Source organism: Euphorbia lathyris, chromosome 1, assembly GCF_963576675.1.
Source record: "Euphorbia lathyris chromosome 1, ddEupLath1.1, whole genome shotgun sequence".
Lineage (NCBI taxonomy): Eukaryota > Viridiplantae > Streptophyta > Magnoliopsida > Malpighiales > Euphorbiaceae > Euphorbia > Euphorbia lathyris.
In genome coordinates, this window is record NC_088910.1 from 29,371,146 (window position 1) to 29,390,575 (window position 19,430).

At 33.0% G+C, this 19,430-nt stretch overlaps 1 protein-coding gene and 1 pseudogene across 1 annotated transcript; both read left to right on the forward strand.

Annotated features, from left to right (window-relative positions):
* The first annotated feature begins 4,938 nt into the window (after positions 1-4,938).
* On the forward strand, positions 4,939-7,284 carry LOC136217491 (uncharacterized; annotated as a pseudogene).
* Positions 7,285-16,130: 8,846 nt separating this feature from the next.
* Positions 16,131-18,454, forward strand: LOC136226475 (chloride conductance regulatory protein ICln). The gene is made up of 7 exons (XM_066014979.1): positions 16,131-16,386; positions 16,487-16,610; positions 17,344-17,458; positions 17,559-17,618; positions 17,728-17,793; positions 17,891-17,988; positions 18,191-18,454. Exons 1-7 carry the CDS (start codon positions 16,220-16,222, stop codon positions 18,263-18,265), a joined length of 705 nt encoding a protein of 234 aa, XP_065871051.1. The 5' UTR covers positions 16,131-16,219; the 3' UTR covers positions 18,266-18,454.
* Positions 18,455-19,430: the final 976 nt, after the last annotated feature.

A 19,430-nucleotide genomic window follows, 5' to 3' on the forward strand; every position in this document is an offset into this window, starting at 1 on the left:
AAGTTGAATTAGAAAACAAAATTAAGTTCAACTAAAAAAAACATGAATTGATTAAATCAACTAAATTGAAGAAGAAGTGATCACGAAAACACAGTAGATTAAAAGAAGAAAATAAACCAAAAAAGGCTATGCTTAATGCATTTAGGCCCAAAGTGCATTTTATTCCGATTTTTTAAAGGTCCAAATCCTCTTAATTCCCTAATATAAATAACACCCTATTCTAAACATTTAACCTAGCCCCCCTTCATTTGCACTTTGCCGAAAGCACCCTCCTCCCCTTCTAGACTCTTTCTATTCTTCACTGTTCATCTTCTCCAACCTATGGAGGATGAACCAAGTTATCAGCCTATGGTCGCCGACGGCACTCGAATCTCCTTATCTCCTACGTTTTAAATGTTTTCATTTCGACTTACTAGTTCTTCTCTCTGTTTCAGACACTTTCGAGTGGTTTTCATGGGTGAAACGGAACTGAACTACTTCGATCTATTCCATTTGTGGGGTTTCTCGACAGTCTGAGCCATTTAAAGGGCGGACTACCACCGATCGACTCTCTCGAGGTTCGTAGGGGGTCTGATCTACTCATGCATGTCGTTTTTGCGAAGGTAAATCGTATTTATATGTTTTTCCTTGTGTTTTCCTTTTTACAGAAACGTGGCTAACTCTTCCTGTCTTTTTCAGAGTTCTTTGAACCTGAAGTGTAGGTCTCAGGGTCAGCTACGGATTAAGGAAGACGGAGATGCTTATTTGTGCTTTTCTTGTGTTTGGTAAAGAGATTTTCCTGGGGTTGCAGCTGATTTGAAGCAAGGACGTCCTTTTTTACAAATTTTTGTACCTAATTTTGTACATTTATTGTGGTTCGGGGATTTCCTGAATTAGCTAATGAAAGAGTTTCCCTTTTTCACAAGTTTATGTCTTAATTTTGTCTTAGGGGTTCCCTTTTCTCATTGGTTTTCTCATTGGTTTTGCCTCTTTCTTCATCTTTAATGGTATCGTTTCAATTTCCTCAATTTTCCATAATTTCTTTATCATTTTCGTCCATTGGTGTCGCAAATGCGATAAGAACTGTTGCATTTCGTCGCAAATGCGACACGAACTGTCGCATTAACAAATGCGACAGTTCTTGTCGCATTTGTGATGAAATACGACTGTTCTTGTCGCATTTGCGACACCAATGGACGAAAATGATAAAGAAATTATGGAAAATTGAGGAAATTGAAACGATACCATTAAAGATGAAGAAAGAGGCAAAACCAATGAGAAAAGCAAGCGTATAAGCAAAAAATATACCATTTGCACGGGAAATTGAACATAATATGTCAAAAATCGCTAACTATTGGTATAAGAAATTGAAGAAGATGAAGAAATTGAAACGAAGAAGGAGAAGAACAACAAGAAGAAGAAGAACAAGAAGCGGATGAAGCGGAGGAGGAGGAAGAAGAAGAAGAAGAAGAAGATCGATTCATCAAATAGAACTAAGGTTAGTTTTGTTCAAAATGGGTGAAAGTGTCTAATTTGGTAACTTTGAGATAAAGTGGGTTAGATATGTAAATTGGGGTCCTTGATTGGGCCAGATTAGTAACTATCCCTTTCTTTAATGTACATTCCTTGATCAAATTTCTAAAACCAATTTCTTCTAATAATATTTTTTCAATTGATAAATTTGTCAGTCCATTTAACATGATTTTGTCGGTCTCATATTATTATTAAATTTAGTTTAGAAAACTTATCAGATGGTTAATATTATTCCAAATGCAAGATACATATTTGAAAATAAATTAAAATCTTTTAATTTAATTGATTGCTACATATCTTTATATAATGACTTTCTATGAAGATCGGGTCAGCGATCGAGCTTTTGGGTCAGACTCGAGATTTAGGATCTATTTGGTCATTTGGTTTACATGACTCGAAATTTAGGGTTTGTTTGGTTCACTTGTTCCTGTTAGCTGTTTGATGTTTACTGTTGCTGATATGTAGTAGATGTTCGTTCATTTTTTTTTTTTTTGTTAAAAGCAGTTGTTTTGAAATTTTACCAAACATATTTTATCTTCTGTACAAAAATTAGTTTCAAGAAATGTAAACAAATAGGCACTTAGACGACCTTCAAACTTATTCTCTCAGCTCGACCGACCGAGCAACTTTCTCGAAAAAGGTTGCTCGCAAAAGGTTCTCGACAGGGTTTCGATAAGCATCTTGAAAGTTGCTCTGGCTTCGACGACTTCTCATCAGCCTCGGCGAAAAACATAGCCTACTACAACTTTTATAGTTGTCTTGCAAAACCCACCAGAGTCCCCTAACGAATTGAGGGAGGCTCAATTAAAATTGCAACACAACAACCAACAGATATCATATATGAGAATATCTCACCAAGGAACAATCGTTAAAAAAAATAAATAGTCAAGAGAGGTATTTCCCTTAAAATGATTAGGAAAGTTCAGTTTTACTTTTATAGTTTAAAAATAGTTATCTTTTCTCCATAATCAAAATCTAGTATAATAGCTAATTAAACTAAAATTTCTATCCTAAAAACAAAATTGAAATTACATAATGAAAATAAACTTTGATAAATCTAACTCTTATTTCTCAAAATTCAGAAGAGTCTCTCATTTCTTGCCAATTGATTTTTCTACAAATTTTAGTAGAAAATAGAATCGAAAATGTGGTGGATTCTGTTTCAGTGTCACATTTAAAAATAAATAAATAAAGGCATTTACCTCTGAAATGATTAAATAGAAGAAGTATTTGGTCAAATGATATTTTTGGCGGTCTTATTCATGAAGTCATTTTTGATGATTTTTTTATTTATTTAGTTATTAAAAGGATAACTTGTAGTTTAATTACCTTCAAAAAAAACTTGTAGTTTAGTGTTTTTTTCAAAAGAAAAATTACTAGCTGGCAACATCACTTGACTGCACTGACAGCGGTATCATGTGCACTTGCATACAAAGACTTAGGTTCCGAAGATCTGAAAGACTTGAATTTTAGTACCATTTTTCTTCTAATACCAATTTCAATAAATCCGAAATCCTTTGTGGATGAAATATTTATATAAATGGGTTTTCTCTACTGAGGGCGGGGAAGATCCACGAAGAGTCGTAAAAGATCCATTTATTCTCCGATTCACCAAAAGCCCCCTAGAAAAGGCTATTTGGGAAGCTCTGCCGCCCCATGGTAGCAGATGGGGCTACACTCCGTTTACAGTCTACTAACTTACTAATTTCATTAGATTTAGATTTATTGCTTTCCCAATCAAGTAATTCGTAGAGAAAAGGGAAAATATAGAGATGCAAATGGAGCGGGATAGTGATGGTGACTGCTTTCTCCTCACTTGACTGCACTGACTGCTTTCATTAACTACAAGTTATCCTTTCAAATTTAGATTGATTAATCAAGCTGACATAACTGCTTTTAGCGCCAATTAGAAGGTGGACGAGAAATTATTGCAAAAGATTATCACAAAGTTCAGAACTGGGAGTAGAAGAATTTAAAAATGTACTATGATATCTCAAGGCTGAAACAATGGAATCTTGTCAAGCTTAGGATCTTGCAGAATCCTCCAATAACCTAATTGCAAAACATCATTCTTCAATTCAAAACATCAAACAATATTGAAACTAAGGATAATATTTTAGCAAACTGCAAATGCAATGAAACAATAGAATCAAAAGAAATCATCAAAATAAAACCCAAGAACCAGGGACGGATCTACAGTGGGGACAATGGGGGCACTTGCCCCCACTGAGATCTGTAAAAAAAAAATACCATATATATGTTTTTTCTGATTTCAAAGTCTTGCCCTCATTGAAGAACTATGGGAGGAAGAAGATAATAGGGCAGAGTTGTAATTTTTTTTTTATTATTTCCTTTAAACAAAACGACGTCGTTCCGCTTTAAAGCGGAACGACGTTGTTTTGTTTAAAGAAAATAATAAACAAAATGACAACTTTGCCCTCAACTCACACTCCCTAAATCTATCGACATAACATAACCCAAATATCCCCAAATACATCATCTGAACCCCTAACCTTTTCTCAAATACGATTAGGAAAAATTGGTGTTTGCCTGCTTGCTGCTGCTCTGCTCTTCGTCAGTTTCAACTCGACTTGTATCTCGAAGACTCGAACTGAACCGAAAGAAGGTTGTTTGCTGCTCTGCTCTGCTCTTTTTTGAATTTCTTGCTGCTTTTTTTGTCTCGAAAAATTATGTTTTGCAGGGAAAAGTTTGAGTTGTTTGCAGCAGGGAAGAGCAGTTTAATTGAATTTAGCTTCTTGCTTTACTGATTTGAGTTGTTTGCAGAAGGATTTGCGCTTTTTTGTTTGCTCATGTATTTGTAAATTATATAATCTAAAACTATATCATCTAATCTAAGGTTTTAGTTGTGTTCATTATTAGCTTTATTTCCAATTGTGACCCAATTTGAATGAGCCCGAAATCAATTGTGTAAGAAACCTTATATAAGGTTGGACCAATTTCTATATATGTAAAAGATATATATCCATGTACACAGAGAACTTGTGTTGTTTGATTTGAGGAGTTTGATTTGTTATATAATCTAGAATTAGTTGTTTTTTAATTGTTTTTTCAGCACTTTAGCTTTTCTTTTAGCATTTTATAATCTAAGACTTGAGTTGTGTTTGTAAGTTGTAGTTAATATAGCAATTAATAATTAAATTAACATTAGTTTGTATTCCAATTTACCATTAACAAATAGCCATTAACAATTTACCATTAGCAATTAGTCGTGGACGATTTAGCCTTCCGATTTATCACTTAAGAATTCCAATTTACCAATTTAACTTTAAATTAACATTAGTAACTTAACATTAACTAAATTTGAGGGAATGAATGCATTATATCCTTAACTAAATTTATAAACATATGTTTAAGCTTTGTAAGCTTATCTTGTGCTTAAGTTAAGCTTAACTAACTGATTCTCTAATGCAGATTATGAAAAAATACTTCGCTAGAAAAGAGTCGATCAATGAACAACAAGCAATTGACAAAAATGTTGATGGGAGAGAAGCGAGATGTTCTTCAAAACAACCTCGGATTGAAATTGATTTGAATGATCTTCCTTCTGATCCTGGGTTAAGAAAATTAATTACAGACTATCATCCAAATGATCGAGATAAAGTTTAAAGAGCTTATCTGCAAAAAGGTCCATGTCAACCCCATGAACATGAATTTCCACAAAGAAGAATAGGATAAATATTAAGGCGATTTGTTCCTACTTGGTTTAAGGAGTATAGCACTTGGTTGGAATATAGCATTTCCAAAGATGCAGCTTTTTGTCTGTGTTGTTATCTTTACAAATCATATATTGGTGAGCAAGCAAATAAAGATAGTTTTATTGTTGATGGATTTACAAATTGGAAAAAGAATGAAAGGTTTCAAACTCATGTTGGCGCCCACAATAGTGCTCATAACCAAGCTTGGAAGCAATGTGAATACTTGATGAATCAGAAACAACACATTGAAGTATCTTTTGAGACGCATTCAGTTCAAACTCGGAAGGAATACAGAATGCGTCTAATAGCAACTATTGATTGCATTCGGTTTCTTTTACATCAAGGACTAGCATTTCGAGGAAATGACGAGTCTGATGATTCAAGTAATCAAGAGAATTTTTTGGAACTTCTAAAATTTCTTGCAAATCATAATGAAGACATCAACAAAGTCACTTTAGATAATGCTCCAGGTAACTCTAAACTTGTTTCTCCTGATATTCGAAAGGAAGTTGTGCGTGTTGCTTCTAGTGAAACCACTAAAGTTATCATCAATGATCTTCATAATGAACTGTTTTCTATTTTAATTGATGAATCTCGGGATATATCTGTGAAAGAGCAAATGGCAATTGTATTACGTTATGTGAACCTAAAAGGATGTGTGATTGAGCGTTTTCTTGTTATTGTGCATGTTAGTGATACAACTGCTTTATCACTCAAGTTAGCAATGGAAGGATTATTTTCCAAACATGGTTTAAGTATATCAAGTTTACGTTGGCAAGGTTATGATGGAGCTAGCAATATGAATGGCGAGTTTAATGGCCTAAAAACATTGATCTTGACAGAAAATCCTTCTGCATATTATGTACACTGTTTTGCTCATCAATTGCAATTAGCTCTAGTTGATGTGGCCAAAAAACATGTTCGTGTTGCTTTGTTGTTTAATGTTGTTTCTAACTTATCAAATACTGTGGGAGCTTCATGCAAGAGAAAAGATCTTCTTCGTGAGAAGCAATACAGTAAAGTCATTGAAGCACTACAAAATGGAGAGATTGAAAGTGGTACAGGATTACATCAAGAAACTTCTCTTCAACGAGCTGGTGATACACAATGGAGTTCACATTATGTTTCATTGGTAAGCCTAATCACCATGTTTCCCTCTATGATTGATGTGCTTGATGTGATTCAGGGAGATGGAAAAAGTTTAGAGCAAAAGGGTCAAGCTTGTGCTTTACTTGCCTTGACACAAACATTTGAGTTTGTTTTCAACTTACATTTGATGAAAAAGATATTGGGATTTACACATGATTTGTCCCAAGCATTACAAAGAAAAGATCAAGATATCATCAACGCAATAAGTTTGGTCCACATTTCCAAACAACTCCTCCAACAAATGAGAGATGATGGATGTGATTCTTTATTGATTCAAGTGGCTTCTTTTTGTGAAAAGAATAACATCAATGTTCCAAATATGGATGATATGTTTGTGGATCAAGGAAGGTCACGGAGAAATACTCATAAAATTACAAATTTGCGTCATTATCAAACTGGTATATTTTATACTGTCATTGATATGCAACTTTTAGAGCTCAATGAGCGCTTCACGGAGAAAAACTCAGAATTACTTTTATGTGTCGCGTGCTTAAATCCTATTGATTCTTTTGTAGCATTTGATAAGCAAAAGCTGACTAGACTCGCCCACTTGTATCCATTTGATTTTTCTACCGTGCAGATTGCTATACTTGAAGATCAATTGGACATTTATATTTTTGATATGAGATCTGACAGACGATTTTCTGAGCTTAAAGGAATTGCAGATCTTGCTAAGAGCTTAGTTAAGACAAAGAAGAGTGTTTTGTATCCTCTTGTTTATTTGCTTGTGAAGTTAGCTTTAATTTTACTGGTTGCAACTGCTTCAGTGGAAAGGGTATTTTCGGCTATGAACTTGGTGAAAACTCCACTACGGAATCGTTTGGGAGATGATTTTTTAAATGATTGTTTAGTTACATATATTGAGAGGGAAGTATTTGATAGTATTGATAATGAAAAAATTATCTAAGGTTTTCAACATATGAAGAAGCGTAGAGGACAATTGTGAGAGATATTACTTTATTATGTAATCTATTTTGATATATGGTAATTGATATTATTTATTTACGTTGTTATTGATTTTTTTACACCGTATATATAGTCTGCCCCCACTGTCTAAAAATTCTGGATCCGTCCCTGCCAAGAACCATATATAAAATAAAAGTTGCAACTTTGTGAATATAAAAAGAAATTAATCAAATTATGGTAAAAAATAAGAGCACAATCAGGATTAAATGATCAAACATATGTATGCACACTATGCAGAATCCATCATCTTCTCTCTTTATATAGATAGTAGCTTTGTTTTTAAAGCAAGTGAAGAAATGAGAAGACATTCAACATAGTGTCATCTAAGTTACAAGACATAAAATCTCATGATATTTATTCTTCCATATTGATTCATTTGTTCGTAACCACCTAAAATTAATCACTACAAAATAATAAATTGAGAATATAAAAGAAAAGCAGTTGATTTAGGATAAATTAATAATAATATTATCCCAAAATGCACTACCTGCTTGTAACATTGCCATGTTCCTTATCGCTACCGGATTTTTCTGGCACGAACGCCGAAAGCTAAATCGGTTAATGGTTTTTCCTAGTTAAAACTATTTTTTAAAGCTGAAACAATCAAAATTAAGGCGTGATTGGACACCGAAATCGAGTAAATTTTAATGGATAAGAAGGTCTGCGAAATAGAGATTTTAGGTTCATTTGTTGGTTATGTGTAGGGAAGAAAAACTTGATTAATAACCCTACCCGCCCAAATATTGGTACTAAAAGGATGTGATTTTTGTGTTAACGTTTGTCTAATCTATTATTATTATATTATTATTTTTTGATATAGGCACATAAACGGAGAAGTTTGATTAATCTTATTTTGACCGATTCCATAGTCCTATGACATAGACGTATGAATTAGGCCATTTATTTATTAATTAATTTATTGCGGCTATCGTCATACCCCCTAAAACATAAACGTATCGAGTGAGCCATTTTTATTTTAATAAAATTTATTTTGACCGATTTTATATCCCTATGCCATAGGCGTATGAATTGGATCGTTTATTTATTAATTAATTTATTGCGGCTATCGTCATACCCCTAAAATATAAACGTATAAAGTGAGCCGTTTTATTTTAATTAAATTTATTTTGACTGATTTTATACCCCTATGACATAGGCGTATGAATTAAATCGTTCGATTATTCATAGAAAGGGTATAGATTAAATCTAACGAAATGAAAGCAAACGTTTTATTAATAAACCAGTTTTTACAAAAAAAAAAAATCAATCTAAACTAAACGAAGTCCAAACAGACCAATTGATGAAATTTTAACGGAGAGGAAATTAATAAAACGATAATTGCAAATTCATATTGAAATATAAGCTTAAGCAAAACTAGTTAATATAAGAATAAACTAATTAATTAGAAGTTGAATTAGAAAACAAAATTAAGTTCAACTAAAAAAAACATGAATTGATTAAATCAACTAAATTGAAGAAGAAGTGATCACGAAAACACAGTAGATTAAAAGAAGAAAATAAACCAAAAAAGGCTATGCTTAATGCATTTAGGCCCAAAGTGCATTTTATTCCGATTTTTTAAAGGTCCAAATCCTCTTAATTCCCTAATATAAATAACACCCTATTCTAAACATTTAACCTAGCCCCCCTTCATTTGCACTTTGCCGAAAGCACCCTCCTCCCCTTCTAGACTCTTTCTATTCTTCACTGTTCATCTTCTCCAACCTATGGAGGATGAACCAAGTTATCAGCCTATGGTCGCCGACGGCACTCGAATCTCCTTATCTCCTACGTTTTAAATGTTTTCATTTCGACTTACTAGTTCTTCTCTCTGTTTCAGACACTTTCGAGTGGTTTTCATGGGTGAAACGGAACTGAACTACTTCGATCTATTCCATTTGTGGGGTTTCTCGACAGTCTGAGCCATTTAAAGGGCGGACTACCACCGATCGACTCTCTCGAGGTTCGTAGGGGGTCTGATCTACTCATGCATGTCGTTTTTGCGAAGGTAAATCGTATTTATATGTTTTTCCTTGTGTTTTCCTTTTTACAGAAACGTGGCTAACTCTTCCTGTCTTTTTCAGAGTTCTTTGAACCTGAAGTGTAGGTCTCAGGGTCAGCTACGGATTAAGGAAGACGGAGATGCTTATTTGTGCTTTTCTTGTGTTTGGTAAAGAGATTTTCCTGGGGTTGCAGCTGATTTGAAGCAAGGACGTCCTTTTTTACAAATTTTTGTACCTAATTTTGTACATTTATTGTGGTTCGGGGATTTCCTGAATTAGCTAATGAAAGAGTTTCCCTTTTTCACAAGTTTATGTCTTAATTTTGTCTTAGGGGTTCCCTGAGTTTGGCTATTACAGAAAAGGACTCATTTCTTACAAAGCTTGCGTCTTTTGGTCCAAAAGATCCTTTTTTTTTTACAAAGCTTGTGTTTTAATTTTTGGTTAAGGGGTTCCTGTAAAAAGGTCTCATTTTTACAAAGGCCTGTGCTTTAATTTTGGTTTAGGGGTTCCCTGATTTTTTACTATAAAAAAGGTCCCATCTTTTACAAGGTTTGTGCGTTAATTTTTGGTTCAGGGGTTCCTGCAAAAAGATCTCATTTTTACAAAGCTTGTGCTTTAGTTTTTGGTTCCGTTTTTACTGTAAAAAATATCTCATTTTTACAAAGGTTGTGCTTTAATTTTTGGTTCAGGGGTTCCCTGAGTTTTCACTGTAAAAAGGCTCTATTTTTTATAAAGGTTATGCCTTTTATGTTGCTTCAAGGAAAAAACCTGAGTAGTGTAGGAAGTGCAGAGGGAAAAGAATACAATAACAACTCAAAACAGAATAATGGTTTTTTAAAAACTCTTGTGTCTAAACATCTTGGGGATTTCTTGTAGATGTGGAAAGTAGTATCCATTTTCCAGATCTTTTAGAGTCTCTTTGTATTTTAAGACTTTTGTTCTAGTCTCCCAAAACATGGGGACCAGAATACATGTCTCCGAATGAAATTGGATGTTTAGGCATTAAAGTTTCTTTTTGGAAGGAAGAAGGAAATAGATCTAAGATCATTAAAGGAAACTTAATGACAGAGATAGATCTAAGATCATTAAAGGAAACTTAATGGCTCTGTCTCTAGAACCTAGAAACAGAACTATGAAGAGTTTAATGAAAGAAAGAGATTAGAGATGAAAGAAAGAGATGAAGCAGATGCAACAGAAGTAAAGTGCTCCAGTAATAATAAATATGGTTGACAAAGGAATAAAAAATTTGGTATAGTAATGGTTACCTTTTCTGAAGATCTCTGCACGAGAGAAGGAGAGAAGATTCAAGCTGCTTTTTTTTTTTTTTTTTTTTTTGTTGTTTGTCTGAATCCTCCCTTTTGGGTCCACCAGTACACTCTTTATATAGGCAGATTCTTTTGATTACTTAGTGTTAAGTGTTGTTAATTAGTTTTGTTCACCTTAATTGTTTGATTGATTGTTGAATGGGTTTGGATTTGGACTTGGGTTTTAGGACCTTTTCTAATTTGGATCAATAAAATTTTTGTTAATATCTTTTCCATTTCAAGAATAAAATGCTTATCATGGAAACATTAATTAGTATACATTACAATTAAATTTTAAACATACGAACTTTATCCAATTCATATATATATATAAATTTTAATCCCATGACGGACATTTCAACTTAAAAATAGCATTATTTTAATTAATGTTTTAATCATTTGATTAAATCTTTATAACATAAATATTTAATCAACTATAAAAACCCATACATATGATTAGTTTTTTTTTTATACAATTAACAATGTTTTCTTCAAAAAAATATTAGTATATTGAGCAAATATTTACAACGTGAATACTTATGAAATTACTCGATTTAAAAGATAAAAGAAAAATAAGAAAAAATGAGAATTCATCGTGGACCAAATGGGTATTTACATTCGTCATCATCTTCATTGTCTTCATCATCAATTTCATCTTCTTCTTTGTTATCATCCAGACAATCAACAATAGTATCATCTTCTTCATCATTAAAATCACTATCTGCTTCATTATTAAAATCCTCATTTTCTATCAGTCCATTTTTTTGAAGTACATAATCAACATGAATTTCTTCAAGAGTAAATATTCTCGAGACAAAGATTCTAAATCATTTTGTTCAACCTCATTACCATCATTTTCCTCATATTGTTGATATGACTCAAAATTAAGGGTCAGTGTTTCATTAGCACTTTCTTCGGTTTTTGGAATATTATAGACATTTCTAAGACAAGTTTTTTTTGTACTATTTTCTAATTACTTCCATTTTTTTTATGTCATCCATGTAGAAAGTTTGTTCTGCTTGAGTTGCCACCATAAAAGGATTTTCATACCATTTTCGATAAACATTTACACCTAGTAAATGAGTATCTATTCTTACTCCACGTTTTTTTATCACCAACATTCCACTAATCACATTTCAAGACAAAAAACATTGTTCCAATTAAAATATTCAAGTTCAATAATATTTGTTAGCAAGCCATAAAAATAAATTTATTTATAGGTTTTTTCAAAATAAAATACAACAAAAGCTTACATGTTGCTTAAACCAAGACAATAATTTATTTTGATGTTTTTGCTCTACATTGAGAAGATTTTATGCTTGAATTGTCTCTTTGTGCAAACCATACATGAAAAATGACATAGTAGACTTAAACAATCTACAATAATATAACATATTCATAAATCATATACATTAGATATTATTCTATCTCTTACTCAATATATACCATTCGATTTTGTTGAAATCAGAAATAAACAACATATAACTTTTTCTAGCTCCAAGAGGTCTTACTTTGTGTGTAAAAGTCGAAAATCCATTTTCATTTGGAAATTGAGAACTGTCAAAGTTCATTTCTTCTTGATTGTGTCTGGTTTCAATTCCATGAAAGTAAATCGAACAAAAGTTAAGGTATTCTTTTGTAATATATACCTCAGCGATAGAACCTTCCAAATGAGCTTTATCATGTATCGATTCTTCAATGTGCATAAAAACCTATTATATCCATAACAAAAAAATAGTAAAAAGCCTTACTACATACAATAAATACAAAAAAAAAAAATTACTATAAATTACCTTTCACTTTTACCATGTGAAATTGAGTATTAAAATAAAATAAAATAAAAAAGTGATAATTGTGTAAATTTTTTTGGCTGGAATCTCCTCCATGTGAGGTGTCGTTGGGGTCGAGACACTCCGATGTCAAAGTCAGTATATTATTTGAGAATAATAAGAATAATTGCTAAGAGTTTTTAGAGCATCAACAAGCATACCTCGAGTACCTCAGAGTGAGGGTATTTATATAAATTTTTGTAACCTTTTGGCATTAATGTTGTTGTATTCGAACAATCATATCATTACTCATCTTAAAGACTATTAATTTCTATTTAATTGTATTTATTCCCATTTATGGATGGCTGTAAAGGTGTCCTTTGGTATTCTAAGAACCGTCAAGGCATATATACGCTCTCTGTGAGAACAATGGCGAATCTCTTTTACTTGCTCTCATCGGGGCGTATCTTATTATGACATGTCTTGTCATGGTTCGATCTAGATGGCATGGCATAATGTTTGAATGCTCCTACTTTTCATTCATTATTGTATATTTATCCATGCATTAATCCTGCATTAATTATCATTAAATATATATTAATCATGGGTAAATTTCATCAATTGTGTACAACCTTTGCCCCATTTCACACTCTGGTGTACAACCTTCAATTTGTCTCACTAATATGTATGAATATATGTGACCTCCCAATTGTTTTCTTTTGTATCTTAATTTCAATCTAATTTTTAGTAATTGTGATTGAATGAAGAGATTAAAGGAAGAAAAATAAAGGAGATTGAGAGGAGTTAGAGAGAGAAAGGGAAATGGAAAGAGGAAGAAGGAATGAGAGGGTATAAAAGTAATTTAATTTAGGTGGTCAAATTTTGACTTTTTGAATGGTCAAACTACTGACGTGACACGTTGACCGGTTATTTTTACCTGTTGTACACCAAAGTGGGAGGTCACCTATAAGTTCATACATATTAGTGAGACAAATTGAAGGTTGTACACCAAAATGTGAAATGAGGCAAATGTTGTACATATTGATGAAATTTACCCTATTAATCATGCATTAATTGTCATTAATCATTCTTCTTGAAGGAATAACATTTTGCCATTATTTATATTAATTTGCCTTATTCCTCACTTTAGAAAGAATAATTTGAAATGTTATAAAAAAAAAGCATATTACTATGAATTACCTTTCAATTTTACACATCCATCTATATTGAACTGGATCGCCTAGTTCCACCTCATGTGGCAAGTGAATTGGTAAATGTATCACAATGATAAAAACAAACATGATGGAAGATACAACATCTCGAGCATGCATAAGATTAAAACTACATCCTTTTGTAGGTTATCTAACCTCCCTCCATCAATTGTCATTGAGCACAAATCTTTGAAGAAAGAACTTAGCTCAGATAATACAATATAAAGATCATTTGTTAGAAAACCATGAGCTGTATTAGGTAGTACTCGTTGCGAAAAGGTATGGTAATCACGACTTTTCATTCCTGATATCCTACAGTCTTCAACATTTACACATTGAGAAAGATTTGAAGCATAACCATCAGGTAGTTTAATTCATTTCAGCCACTCACACAACTTTTTATTTTCACGTGATGACAATGTGTAACATGCTTGTGTCATTAGAAATTTATCGTATCTTGTTGTAAATGTAATTCTTTTCGGATTCCCATCACTTCCAAATCTAAATGAGCTTTATAGTTATCCTTTATCCTTTATCAAAAGAAGTAATATTGCCGCTTCACAAATGAAGGTTTGTCGTTCTTAAAGACATCAACACAACGACTAGATATACGAAAGAACATTGTATGGTCCTTTGAGTCTCGAATGGCTGGATAAACACCTGACAAAAGATGTGGAGGTTTATGGATCTGTCCACATTCTTATAGAGCCAATAGAGACACACCAAATTGACCCACCTGTTAGGATGGATCTAACCAGGGCACAAATGACATGCATCCAAAACAGAAGCCATAGGGACATGGAAATGATAAGAGAACTCATTGTTTATCTTCTATATGTATGTATAAAAACGTCGAAAGGAGACTTATAATGCCTGGATCTAGAAAGAGGCACTACAAAACCTTAGCCTCCATTACTTTTTCACTGTTCTTAAGAGTGATACTGGCTCAAGCATTAAAGTGCCTACGACGGGTAACCGACACCTTTCTTGTTTTGTAGGAAATTATTTGAAAAGTAAATGATATTTGGGATCTATCATCATATCCGTAAAACTCTCAATTTATCACCTATTTTTTGTTGCCATAGGCAACCGCATCTAGTATCTAAAGGTAGAGCTATTTTTGGTTGGGAACAATAATAACTATCTCCAACACATTACTGTTAGGGTTACCATGAATATTTAAATTTATAATAGGGATAAAGTCCAAATTTGTCTATATCGTTTTTGGAGAAGTGCAACTTTATTCCTTATGTACAAAAGGATGCAATTTTACCCTAACGTTGCTAACCAAAATCTATTTTACTCATACCTAACAAAAAATTTGAACGAACTTATTCGTCATTTATTTGACTGCTACGCAGAATCTTCCAAAACAAGTTTGTTGTTAAATGCAAGTAGTTTTTTTTTGTGATTAATTTATATTTGTTATATTTAAATATTGATATTTTGTCAAGATTTTTTAGGGTAAACAATTTATTAGTCCCCTACTTTTTACGTAACACACTGTTAAGTCCCCCTATTTTAAAAAACACATTATAAGGTCCCTATATTTTACCAATATTAATTCTTTGGTCCTTTATTTTTTTAGATTTTTAACCGAATATAACTTAGCTTTTAGTACAACCATAGTATAATATAAAATGTCCATGTCACTCTGTTATGTCTATCTTTTTATGCTAAATATAACGGTTAAAAGTCTTAAAAAAAATAGACAAAATGACCAAATGATTAATATTGGCAAACGATAGAGACCTTATAATGTGTTTTTTAAAATAGGAGGACTAAACAATGTGTTAAGTAAAAAGTAGGGAACTAATAAATTATTTACCATTTTTTTTATAACAATGTTACTAACATTTTAGACATAATAAATGTTCGAAAAATCCGATGGTACAATTAAATAACGAGTCAAATAACGGTCAATTGGTTTGTTTAGTTTTTTTTTACTAAATAGAGATAATATTAACTTCAAATAACGGTCAATCGGTTTGTTTAAATTTTTTACTAAATAGAGATAACATTAACTTTGTTTAGAAACGTTAAGAATAAAATTATACACTCAATAAGAGTAAATATATAATATTTTTTCTAATATTTATCCATTTATTTTTTTTAGGAAATTTATCCATTTAATTTATAATTTAACATATTATATTATATAATATTTTCTAACATATTAGTCTTCTCCTTTCAAATTGATTTTCTTGTTCTCCATTTCCTTTCCTTTTAATTATTAGATGAAAAGATGATAAATAGTAAGCGGATACAAAGAGATGGGAAGATGGAAAAGAACATTTAAAGAAACATAATACTTGAGGTATTGTTTACCAAATCTAACACCAAATCAGAGTGGCGCAGCGGAAACGTGGTGGGCCCATAACCCACAGGTCCCAGGATCGAAACCTGGCTCTGATACAGAGTGGCTTCCGCGTAATTATTTTTAATTTTTTTTTTCCTTATTTAAATTTTCACCCCTTTTACGACCAATAAATACAATTAGACCAGAACCCCAAATCCCTAAACCAGTTCTCGATATCAAAAACCCTAGACTCCCAAAACCTCGTTCCAACACCAATTCAAAGCCCAAAAATGGTACTAGGACTTAGACAATTCTCCCAAAGGATCGGAGAGGGAGCAGGAGAACCTGTTCTCGACACCTTCAATGGCGAGGAGTTGATGCACGTGGAGGCCAATGTTGCCATCGCCATTGGCAATCACTCCCCGGATTCACCTGGCACTCTCTACATATCCACTAAGTAAATTTTACTTTCCTTTTCCTTTTTCAATTTTCTCTTTTTTTATTTTTTTTCCGGCTTCGGCATTGTTGTGAGTTTGTTGATGGGTTTTCTCTGCCAGGAAGCTGGTCTGGTTGAGCGATGTCGATAGGGAAAAAGGTTATGCGGTTGATTTCTTATCTATCTCGCTGCACGCAATTTCCAGGGATCCTGAGGCCTATCCTTCTCCTTGCATTTACGCTCAGGTATGTCTGTTCATTTTATTAAAGATATTTAATTTGTTTCGGAGCCATTCTTTTTGACAATGGATTAGAAAATTAATTCAATGATGAAAAAACACACAAAGTAAGTCTTACTTTGTTAAAAACAAAGTAAGCATAGCCTTCACCTTGAATGGATGAGGGGTTTAGGAGGGTTAGCAAGGGTTGATGGAAACCCTTGTTTGAGAGAATTAAATTTAGAAGGGCAGGGGTTTTGTAAGGGTTTAGAAGGGTTGATTTTATTGCAAATTTTTCAATTTTTGTACCCACTAATTTTTCAATTTGGGGGTTTGGAAGGGTTGGACCCTTCCCCTTCCTTTATTTACCCTTCCCAACTCTGCATCCAATCAAACTCTTCCTCATCAATTCAGAAAGTAGACTTGTAATTAAGATTTTAGTCCTTGGAATACGTTATTCTTATTGCCAACATATTAGGTTTTGAGAGTTACACATCTAGTCATCTTGAATTTTATAATTATGAATGTTATTAGTCCAGCAAAATGGGATGCTTTCTTCTGATTTCAATATATATAAGACATGGGAAGTTTTTTAATTTTGGTTTCACATTTGACATTTATCGGGTGATCTATTAAATATGAGCGAGGTGAACTCTTTTAGGAGCCTTTTGTGGAGTCGAATCGCCATATTGGCCTGCGTTTGCTCCATATTTCTGTTTTTTTGTTAAATTACCTTTTATCAACACATTGTTTGTTTGAAGATTGATACAGAAACTGATGAACCTGACTCAGAAGATTCAGATTCAGAAAGTAATGAAATTGTTGACTTATCGCACGTGACGGAGATGAGGGTTATCCCCTCAGACCCCAGCCAGTGTAATACTCTCATTCTTCTTTTAAGATGGAGTAAATAATAATGCTCATGTTATGCCTTGTTTCTCCTCCTTATCTATGTTTGTTTATGTTCTTGTGACAGTGGATACTCTATTTCAGATTTTCTGTGAGTGTGCTGAGCTGAATCCTGAACCAGTAGATGGTATGAACTCTTTTCATTATTGGAATTGATTACAGATAGATTATTTCTCTTCCTGATTTTACTGCTCAATGTCTGTTCTTCTGATTTTCCACTGATCTTTTCAATACAGAGGCTGATGAAGAAGAGCACAATTGGATTTTTAGTGCTGATCAGATGGTGGCTGATGATGCCGCAGGTATGAGATTGGTCATCGAAGATGATTATTGATTACATTACGAACTAGACATCGCCATATTTTGATGGATTTTGTTACACACCATTCTTATCTGTAGATGATGAAGATTCTGAATGGCTTATCTCTCAAAATCTAGCCAACTCAATTGGCCATTCAAATGGGGGGGATCATGATGTAACTCGTAGAGTGCTCGAGGTATGACTTATATGTCTTATAGCAGTGGTGTAGCATACAACTTATTTGTGCTCTGCAACTCTATTGTGTTGTATACTATAACGGCTTGTGTATGGGAATTTGTACCTTCGTTACACTGTCTGCTTCCCATACTCTTATACGAGCACATACTGGTTCAATGACCGGATTTTCGTGTTTTTAATAGTGGATATGATATTTACAGCTTCAAATTGATGATCGACGGTTTGAAGATCCCGAAGAGATGGAACATGAGAGGAGGCCCGGTCATCCCCAGTGAGGCCCCTTTTCGTTTTTCAACAAACATCGGTGCCTATGTAGAAACTTTTCTTTGCTCTACATTAAAATATTTGATGAGATAGTTTTGTTGTGTTGTAACATGTAAACATTGTTACCAAATCATATGTGAATTATTCAACTCTGTCCAAATTATATTTATTATTTATCCAAGTGTATGACCATTTTAGCATATGATGTTTTTTACCTCATAACAGGGTTTTTTTTTTTTTTTTTCCGTGCATATTATATATGTTATTTAGCATCTATGATATCATGAGATTTTACCAATCTAATATACAGATTTACTGAATAACGATGGAAATAAGCATCTAGTTCCTTGACAACATACCCAGTTGTCTCCTAAAAAAGGCCGGCTCCATGTCTGAATTAGGCCTAAAGGCGAGTTCAGTTGAGCCTTTTGAAAATTATTAAGGGAAAATTACATAAAAATTCATATTTTAAAAACTATTTACAATTATGAAAATCGTTTTTATGTATTTTATCATTATATGATTTTAATTTTAAAACTTCAGAATATCATAATTTTATTTTTATTTTTGTCAAATTTTCAGTTATTCAGTTGCAGGAAATAAAAACAGTTTTAAAAAACCCACCAAATATGACATTTAAATAAATTTGTTTGACAACAACAACAACAACAAAGCCTTAGTCCCGAAATGATTCGGGGTCGGCTAACATGAACCATCATATAAAACCGTGAAAATCAAGTCGTGTCAGCGACACAGATTCGCTCCCTCCACTCCGGCCCAATCAAGGACCCCAATTTACATATCTAACCCGCCTTGCCTCAAAGTTACCAAATTAGACATTTTCACCTATTTTGGACAAAACTAACCTTAGTTCTATTTGATGAATCGATCTTCTTCCTCCTCCTCCTCCTCCTCCGCTTCATCTGCTTCTTCTTCTTCTTCTTCTTCTTCTCCGTTTCAACTTCTTCTTCAGTTCATCTTCTTCAATTTCTGATACCAATCGTTAGCGATTTTTGAGATTTTGACAAATTATGTTCAATTTCTCGTACAAATGGTATATTTTTTGCTTATACGCTTGCTTTTCTCGTTGGTTTTCCCTTTTTCATCATCTGTAATGGTATCGTTTCAATTTCCTCTATTTTTCCATAATTTTTTCCATTTCCCTCCATTGCTGTC